The sequence below is a fragment of the Nicotiana tabacum genome, chromosome 11, assembly GCF_000715075.1.
Source record: "Nicotiana tabacum cultivar K326 chromosome 11, ASM71507v2, whole genome shotgun sequence".
In the NCBI taxonomy this organism is placed as follows: domain Eukaryota; kingdom Viridiplantae; phylum Streptophyta; class Magnoliopsida; order Solanales; family Solanaceae; genus Nicotiana; species Nicotiana tabacum.
In genome coordinates this window covers 110,159,776-110,169,686 of record NC_134090.1, presented here as the reverse complement: position 1 = coordinate 110,169,686, position 9,911 = coordinate 110,159,776, and the positions used below count along the sequence as shown (strand labels likewise).

Below are 9,911 nucleotides of genomic sequence, written 5' to 3'. Positions count from 1 at the left end.
CACTCATTGAGTACACCAATGATTGTTTGATCACTTGAAGTAAATAAGGATTTGTTCCGACCTCCAGAAGAGGACGAGGAACTCCTTGGTCCTGAAATACTCTATCTCGGTGTAGATGGTGCACTTATTTATCTTGCTAATGCTAACAAAAGTGGTGCAGATCATATTGGTAATGCAGGTTATTTATCTGATACCCATAAAGTTCGATTTCAAACCGGCAAGCAGGGAATGCATATGATTGAGATCAGTGATTCATTCGAGAAACATATGGGTTGGAATGTGATAAAAGACCCACAATATTATACGGAGACAATGTTTCATGCATAGCACTATTAAAGGGAGGATTTATAAAAGGAGATAGAACGAAGTACATTTCACCAAAATTGTTCAACACACACGATCTTCAGAAAAGTGGTGACATTGATGTGCAACAAATCCGTTCAAGTAATAATCCAGCAGATTTATTCACTAAATCTTTGCCAACTTCAACTTTTGAGAAGATGGTATACAAGATTGGAATGCGGAGACTCAAATATTTGAAACAAGGTTTTCATCAGGGGGAGTAAAATACGCGATGCACTCTTTTTCCCTTACTAAGGTTTTTCCCATGGGGTTTTCCTTATAAGGTTTTTAATGAGGCACCTAGCAATGCGTCTTACTAAATATGTGTACTCTTTTTCCTTCACTGGTATTTTTTTCCCACGTGGTTTTTCCTAGTAAGGTTTTAATGAGGCACATTATCTTTTAATGAACATCCAAGGGGGAGTGTTATAAATATATTATATTATGGATGTTCATTTAGTACTCCGTTGTAAATAAGCTTCCTGAAGAAGCTTATCCATATGGGACTCCACCGTAAATATGTTTATCTATTTAGTACTATATTGGAAATAAGCTTCCTGAAGAAGCTTATCACTTCGGTACCCGGTTATGGATAAACATTACCCCCAGTAGAAGTTTATCCATATCGGGTATAATAAGCTTATCTTTTCAGTACCCAGTTATGGATAAACATTACCCCGGTAGAAGATTATCCATACCGGGTATAATAAGCTTATCCATTCAGTACTCCGTTATGGAAAAATATTGCTCTCAGTAGAAGATTATCCATATCTGGTACAGCAGTAGCTTACACAGCAGCTTACACAGCAGCTTATAGTAGCTTACACTGCAGCTTGTAGTAGTAGCTTACACTGCAGCTTGTAGTAGCAGCTTACACTGCAGCTTGTAGTAGCAGCTTACACAGCAACTTCCTTTCTTCTATAAATAGAAAGAGATTTCTGTTCATTATGTACATCAGTTTGAATTCGAATAATATATCAGTTTCTCTCTATACTTGTCTTTACTTTATAGTCTTTATTTCATAACAAAGATCCTTTTATAAGAATCATTTTTTAAATTAATTACTATATTTATTTTGTGGCAAGCGCAGATAGATTTATTAATTTTATATAATTAAAAATAATAGCAGTGAATGATGTAGCATGGTTCAATGATTTCAGTATTTTTGATATGGAATATATGTATATACGTTAAAAATTACTAAAATTGCAAACAAAATTAAAAAAAAAAACTATAATTTCTAAATGATAATAGTTGGTAAGAACCTAAAGATTGAACCTGTCACATACAAATTCTAGATTCAAAAGTTATTATTAGTCTTTTTCTAATAGTAAAAATAGTAGTCACTTTCCAATAGGATGAGTAATAAGTGAGAGAAACTAAGAAATAAATAGGAGGATCTAGTAAATTATACTTCGTATTTAACATTTTCTTAATGGACATGCTAAAACTTTAAACAACACTTAAAATGAGATCAGATAGAGGAGAATTAACTATTCTATTTTTGGTACCGTAATTACTATTAACTGTATTATTATCCGAGTTTTTAATATAAAACATCTCTTAATAAGTCTGCAGTTGTTTGGGTATGAGAGGATTTCAGCAATGTAGGGTAAGCTTTAAATCGCTAAAAGATCACAAGTCTGCAGTTGTTTGGTCAAGGGTGGTAATGCTAATTCTGAAAAGGAAATTAAGAAGAGCTTATAAAAGATAATAATTGAAAATTGGAACTTAATAAGATCAAGTCGTTGAGGAAAGAGGAGTTACGCGAATAATTGTTATTTTGAAAGATTAGACATAGAATAAGAAAGCTTCTAGACAGTTTGTCCAAACTCTTACGCTTCTGGATGAGAATAAGATGTAGAGCCAATTCCAAACTTGTTTTAAGCATGTTAATAGCTCCCTACTGGAATCCACATATATACAACACTAATTTTCAGTCTAACAAAAAGCAATTTCATAACTTAATACATCACTTCCAGAATGCCAAAATAGGTCTTTTAAAGCCAGTTTTGCAACCAGATACACTAGATGTTATGTCCTCTACCATTCTAAATCCAATCTGCATTCAGATTAAAGGGATGTGTCAGTGAAGCCTTCCCAGAGTCATGAAATATTTTATTTTATTTTATTTTATTTTTAAAAGGAGGAAAGGGAGGGAGGGGGTTATAGAATTCCCTGCAATACCTTGTCCAAAAGTATGTCTTGAAAATCTTCTGGACGGATCTTAATATTTTGATAATTAATTCTTGTTGTCTGCATAGCAAGAACAACATTAACATTTACAATTTTGGTACGCAAAGTAAAAAAAGAAATCCCAATATAAGGTCTTCTGTGAAGCTAGTAATATACCTCAGATACAAGACGATTATCGTAGTATGATTTCCAAGGCTGAGGCTCCAAAATAAAGACACCACCCTGCTATCAAAAAAGTACAGTTAAAACATGAGTTTCTTTCTGTTTTCAAGGAATTGCTTCCTATTACACGTGAACATTACCGGTGAAAGGAGCCTCCAGACTTTAGAAAACAAAGTTATTAGTCCCTCATCTCCCCAGTTTAAATGCACCCACTTTGACACGCTTAAGCTGCATCCAATGAAATTCAGCTCTTCAAGCTCACATACATGGAAATAGAATAAAATTGCAGCACCCCACTTCATAAAAAGTAACCAATACTAAAAAACATACTATACATTCTCTTGCTTTAGATTATATGATATATACAGAAAAGCAGAAAACCGGGTCTAATCTTCTCTGTAAGAAACCCTCAGGGAGCGATTCAAGTGCTGATCAATCTTTAGAAAAGCCGAAGATTGAGAAGCCTGCACCCAGCCCCAACACTCTGGGCAAATTTCCCATTCCCAAAGAAAGAAAAGAGAAAAAGAAAGATCCCACAATAAAATTTAGAAGACTATTGCAGTTGATCTCAAAATTGTCGCACACTAAACACTACTGGAACATAATGGCAGATAACTCAGTTAGAATCACTTATTTACTTATGTTGAGCAGCAGACTCTTCATTTTAGCCACCGCACTTGTGTCGACACAAACACTTGTACTGATAAAGGAGCCTGCCACGCTTTGGATTCTCCAAAGAGGTATTCAGACCAGCTTTACATGCTTTCTATGTCACCAGGAAACTGATACCAATGACCATCTATTCTTGAATTGTGTTATTACTAGACAACTTTGGCAGCTCTTTATAACACTAGCTAGTATTGTTTGGATGATGCCCAAGGAGGATGTTGGCTTGATATGCAGTTGGAACAGTATTAGGGGAAGGACCTGTCACAAGGAATGGTGGAAGATTGCTCCAGCTTGCATAAGGTGGACAGTTTGGAAAGAGATGAATGCAAAATGTTTTGAAGGCAAGAGTACTTCAACACAGAAAATCAAGATTCATGCATTTCTCTTTTTCATTTTTGGTTTAAAGAACAATTGGTAGGTGATGCAGAATCAGTACTAGACTTTTTTGACTCGCTGTAAATCTCACAGAGGTTCTGTACTAGTAAATATTATAGAGCAGCCCTATTTTGAGTGCTGATGAATATAAATATTACCTTTCTGAATATAAATATTACCTTTCTCAAAATAAAAATGATATTCATAAGCATGAGAGTCCATAAAAGTCTCTTTGTTCCCCTCTTTTAACCATGTCTTTGTGGTGTCACAGATAGGACTGGAGCTAAAGGAAAACAAGGAAGACAGAATCCACCCAAATCATACTCACCTAGGACTGGTCAAAGTTGGATGTCAGGGTAACGAAACAAAAAATGTTCTCCAGCTAATAAACTCTTTATGCTTTTGCACTGTTCTTTTATCATCTTGTTTTGCTTACATAATTTGCCTCTACCGCCAAAAGAAGTGCACCTTTAGAATAAAATTTTGGGTGATTTTGAAAAGGAAACACAAGTTCCAACAATATAACATCTTGGGTACCTTTTCGCAGAAGGATTGCAATTGACTAAAAGATTTCACATCTCTTGAACCATACAGGGAAGATGATGTTAAAGAAAAAGAAAACTTACCAAATAATTGTATCATAAGATGTATTGTCTCTTGGATGCAAATTCTGAATAAAATCACCTTTCTTGAAGGAGACTATGTCAAAAAAACCTCCCTCTTGCAAATGATGAGGTGATGTACAATCATTCTTTGCCCTTTTATTAAGTGACTCTGCCACAGGGTCTTTTAAATAATTTACAGTATTTGATTCTGCTAATTTGTCACCCCCTGCAGGCACTGTTCTAATACTCTTCACTTTTCTCCTGAGAGTCCAATAGGCATCATTAACTCTTGCTGGAAGAGGCGAAAAGAGAGAATAAAAGTTATAAACTACATCCTAGCAGCTCAAAGTCAAATGCTAAATCCATCAGATCACACATTACTTAAGTTGCCTATATGGATAACAGAATATGATATTATCGGCAACTATGGCAATAAGTCGCAAAAGAGATCAACAGGCCAAATTTATACAATAATAAGAAGGAAAAGAAATTAAAGAGCGACAGTGTGACACAACAATCCGACCAACCGCACATTACTATCACTGCACAAAACAATTGTTTGGTCCATCCAATTGCACAGGAAAAATCAACAAAATGCACTATGTGGGTTCAAAATCAAATACTAACAAATTCCCGTTCAGCTGGTCTCTAATAAAGACTGATCCATGAAAGTAACATTTGTGCAGTTCACAAATTGCATGACAATTTGTTGGCATCTTAATCAGCTCGTGATTTCTTCCGGCCATAATCAGCTACATGTGAACCAAATGTGTAGACCAAATGAAAAGTTCAAATACTTACCACCATCAATGTCAATTCCAAGGATGCTTCGGCAGCTAAACTTTTGTGCTGTAGTCAAAAGGATAACTAATATTAACAACAGACAAAAGAAAACGGAAATGTGTAACCTCTATTGGTGGACAATGTTAGCACAGATATCAAGCAAAAATCCCACATGCAACTAAAAGCACTAAGGAGAAATCCCAATTCAGAAACAGATATGTAATTAAGAAACTTTTACCAATGGCGATTGTGATCACTCCACTATTACAGCCAATATCAAGACAATCCTTGCCTTCAAACCACTCCTTCTTCATAGCTTTTAACCTTGGATCTTCTTCCAAATCCTGACCAATCTGTACACAAAAAGTACCAAATAGTGAGTCCAACTAAAAGGTATGCAGTGATAAACTTGCTCAAAATTATGTATGGACTTATGATAATTGAATAAAAAAAACTTTAAAAAAAAACTAAATGGTAACAAAACAAAAAAGAAATTCTGAGCTGCTCCCAAATTGCTTCAACTTGGGAGCAGTAAGATTTTCCGGAGATAGCACAGGCAATAGAAACCTTAAGACTGTTAGGGAAAAACTTTTAGTGCCTTACCTTTGCCCCTAAAAACTACAATCCATCTGTGCTAAAGAGAGGGTCAGTTGGTAAAAGAGGAAAATAAAAATATTTTTCCTTACAATAAGGATTATCTTCCTCTGTAAGAGCTCTCCTTTCTAACATTAGATCTATTCATCAACTAAAGAATTATTAACTTGAATCTTGTATTCTTTAATATAGCTTTCAGCATAAAATCACGACTTTTTCATATAATTGTGGGTATCTAAAGCAAGTTGTGCCCACCTTACCTATTCCACCCATGCGTGGAACTAGGTAGAGTGAGGGGTGTTAAACCGACACCCTCACAGTGGAAAATTACACAATGTAAATAGAGTAAAATTAATATTTTTTGGTTATATGTGAGATGTTGAATCCCCTTGACATGAAGAAAAATACAAGAATAGTAGTTAAGGGGGGTTCAAAATTGCTTTAGGTCATATGTTCAAATTACAACGGTGACATCCTAGAATATTTTTGAATCATCTTGTATAAATTCACGGTTCCCTTAGTGATTCCACCCCTACATTACATAGTAACTATGCTTATGAAGATACGGGGTAACTCTCCCAGGTAACTATAAACACCAAGGCTTAAGGTTTTGCCTAGATGGGATTTATTTCCTTACACTGAATTTAATGCAAAACTCATCCATTAGCACCCACAAACCAAACAAATAATGGAAAGGGTATGTAAAAATAGAGAAAGAGGGAGAAAAGAAAGGCTTACTCTATAGCCATAGTAGTTTCTGTAATTACCATAGAGAGCAACTTCTTTACGTTTTTTCTTCTGCATCGTCGCTGATGTGTCCTCCTGATGTTCACCGCCTATTCTTGCTCATTGGTGCTCCATGCAAATATGGAAATATGGAAAACCAAAAGGGCAGATGATCCAAAGGGTTTATGCACTCAATGGGGTTTACAAATTAGGGTTTTAGCCGGCTCTTTATAAGCTGTAGGGAAAACAAAGACACATGTATTATGTGATTTTTATAGGGTGAACGACACAATTAACTACAAAAATAAAATTATTTATCCTTGCTTATTCATTTACTTGTATACCCATCAAACTAATTAATTTCCGTCTTTTTTCTCTTTTTCTTTTTAATTTCTCTGCTTCTTTTTTTCCTTCTTTTCTTTATTTTCTCTTTTTCTTTTTTTTATTTTCTTCTCTCTTTATTCTCCTTTTTTATTTATTTATTTTTTGTCCAAATCATATTATTATTATTACCATAATTTAATTTCACACTCAATTTTGGCTCCTTCTTTATTATTTTTTCTTTTTGTTTTCTTTTGTTTATTTCCTGTTCCTTTTCTAATTTCATTTAACTCATTTTTTCTTTTATTTTTATTTTTTTCATAATCTAATTTCATTTACTTTTTTGCCTTTTTTATTTTTTATTTATATAATAAGAAAAGATAATTGATACAGAAAATATTTGTTCAAATTTTTTTAATATAACTGGTATAATATACATATTATCTTTTTTTATTTTTTATTCAATTATTAAAATAAATTATACATTATAATTGTTTTCTATTCTCTTTTTTGCTTCTTTTTTTTTGCTTTTTTAATTTTATTTATTATTATTATTATTTCAAAAAATAAATTTATTTCCTTCTTTTCATAATCTTATTCTGCACACATCTTTGGCTCGTTTCTTTTTTTTATTTTTATTTATTTGGGTTTATATATATATTAATTATTCTTTTTCCCGAGGGATAGAGAAAGAAAGGGGGTTTTCCAATTTAAGTGACAAAAATTGAAATGGGATTATTTTCTTTATCGGAGAGTCACCACTTGGGATAATTATATGGTGTCGCCAAGTCACCGATTTATTTTAAATCCCAATTCGAGGAAATTTGACTCTGTTTTAAAGTCCACGAAATCAGAAGACCGGGTAAAGAAATCTGTTAATCCGGGAGAAGGTGTTAGGCACTCCCGAGCTCCGTGGTTTTAGCACGGTCATTCAACTATTAATAATTGGCCCAAGTATCTGATTTATTACATGTTTTTAAGACTTATGTGCACTTTAACCTTCGAACCACTTTTAATAGAGTTTTAAATGCTTTTAAGATTTATGGAGTTTATTTGAATAAGTCGCGATGTCGCGCACTTATTGTTTTTGTACACATTGTGAATCGCGCAACGTGAAACGCACACGCGGTTCGCAACATGTTTATTTTTATTATTATTTGAAGTTATGTCGAGTCACGTAAAATGCACACTCGAATTGGGATTTCCATATCGTGACCATGTCACGGAAACCGTACTATAGCCACAATGATTTATTTAAACGCTCCTAAAGCAAACTACGATTGTTCATGAAATTTTTTTTCTACTTTGAGATTATTGTAGGGCCAAGAGTTTATGGAAATTAGTTGTGGAAGTAAGGAAGTAATCAACTTTGTTATTAAAGAAGAGATGGACCAATAGCATATTATTACGAAGGTGGGCCTGGCGGAGGATTTATTTGACTCAACTATTCATTTATCAAATTAGCCTGAACTAAAAGACCATACCATTCTAAACTTAATCTAATTTTCTGATTTTCTCTAAGATAACCAAATGGCCCAACTAGCTTAAATTCTAATCAAACAACCCCTTAACTGATAACAGCAACTCAAACCTAAATAATCCTTACAATCAATTTATCAAATTTATGCCAACTCTCTGACATTTCCATAGTGATTAAAGAAAATCGTCTTTTTTGAGAAACAAAATGGCTGAGCACAATGGCTCCCGTTAAACCCATAAAAGAGAAAAAGTCGTTGAGCACAATGGCTTTATTATAAGTGGATTGATCAGCCAGTAATGTTCTATGGGCCTAGAGTAATCTGCTATTGTATGGACATTGTTTTATATCAAAAAAATAAAGTGTGTAGACTTTGGCAGATAGCTTAACTCAGGAAATTGGCTGTGACGTTAGTCTGTACTGTAGTATAGACTTTCAGTAGTTTTTAACTTGAGATAATTAACTGTGACATTTACCAAAAATAGGAATACAACTAATACAATAAAGCTGCTCACGTTCAGGGAGTCACACTTTCTTATTTTAGTTGAGTTTACAGGTATTTATTCAGTACTCAAGCCCAATCAAAACATAAAAATTAAAGTATCAGCCAAATGAACTTAGCGAAACAGCCATGGATTCAAATAATGACTGCAAATGAGCTAAAGAACAACCATAGTATCCATATCAAGGCATATCTGACAATAGCTTTAAGGAAAAAACATACCTAATAAAGGCTGGAATAGCGAATTGGAGTCCAACTATGCAGAGAACAGCAAAAATCAGCAGCACCTTTTGATCCAAAATGTTTAGAAAACCAGAAACATGGAGATAAACTGCTGCAAACTCAATCAATTCAGAAATATCCTTTCTATCCTCCCTTTTTTTTTATGTTCTCTTCTTCTTTTGTGGAATTTCAGTGTTCTAAATTAGAGAGTGCTCTTTTTTTCTTTGGCACTTGCATGAGTGCAAGAATCTGTAGGAGAAGAGTGAGTGAGATGATAGAAGGAAGAGGGGTCTGGCGGGTTGGAGGGAATGGAGAAGAAGAGATCAGCGACTGCTAGGTTTTCCTTGAGGGAGGAAATCTGATTGTTATCGCTAAGGTTAGGGGAATGGGAGTTTTAATGAGATGGGAAAAGGGGAAGGGACTAGTTGGGCCAGGCGGGTCAGTGGGGCTTAGGCTGGGCGGACGGATTAAACATTTGGGCCGCCTCTTTGGCCCAATTCCATTAAATAGCAGGGCAGCCAATTTTTTTTCTTGTTCCTAGTTTTAGGATACGCGCGATGCACGTGTACTTTATATCAATGAGAACAAACTTCTGAAAATAATAATATAACACTCAAAATATATATCTGCGTTATAAAATAAAAGTTAATAAAGTGTTACAAGTTACTGAAAATGATATAAGTCATGTTTATGATTTAGATTTACTCTACAAATTCTTCCTTTTGTTATGGTATATGCTTCATTATAAAAAAACGCTAGAAATAGTGTTCGAGTGAAAGATAAAAAGGTCATTCCACTTTATATGGACATTTTGATATTTTAATTTTCTACTTTGGACGATCCACTTTTATAATAATAATAATAATAATAATAATAATAATAATAATAATAATAATAATAATAATAATAATAATAATAATAATAATAGGAATAAAGG

The 9,911-nt window shown here is 33.8% G+C and overlaps 1 protein-coding gene across 2 annotated transcripts; it reads right to left on the bottom strand.

Annotated features, from left to right (window-relative positions):
• Positions 1 to 2,190: 2,190 nt before the first annotated feature.
• On the bottom strand, positions 2,191 to 9,341 carry LOC107809636 (putative RNA methyltransferase At5g51130). Of its 2 annotated transcripts, XM_016634297.2 has the most exons (9): positions 8,975 to 9,341; positions 6,465 to 6,687; positions 5,371 to 5,485; positions 5,151 to 5,198; positions 4,371 to 4,641; positions 2,841 to 2,928; positions 2,695 to 2,760; positions 2,530 to 2,598; positions 2,191 to 2,404 (listed from the first exon to the last, which is right to left on the bottom strand). In XM_016634297.2, exons 2-9 carry the CDS (start codon positions 6,528 to 6,530, stop codon positions 2,315 to 2,317), a joined length of 813 nt encoding a protein of 270 aa, XP_016489783.1. In that variant the 5' UTR covers positions 6,531 to 6,687; positions 8,975 to 9,341; the 3' UTR covers positions 2,191 to 2,314. The 2 variants fall into 2 exon arrangements, with proteins under 2 accessions (XP_016489783.1, XP_016489784.1); XM_016634298.2 differs by lacking the exon at positions 6,465 to 6,687 and having other exon boundaries at positions 8,975 to 9,115.
• Between the last annotated feature and the right edge of the window lie 570 nt (positions 9,342 to 9,911).

Coding starts and splice junctions, on each gene's coding strand:
- LOC107809636 (XM_016634297.2), bottom strand. CDS start 6,530: ATGCAGAAGAAAAAACGTAAAGAAGTTGCTCTCTATGGTAATTACAGA. Junction 4,642..5,150: donor TGGAATTGACATTGATGGTG/GTAAGTATTTGA, acceptor CGCCTCTTCCAG/CAAGAGTTAATGATGCCTAT. Junction 2,761..2,840: donor TCTGGAGGCTCCTTTCACCG/GTAATGTTCACG, acceptor TTTTGATAGCAG/GGTGGTGTCTTTATTTTGGA.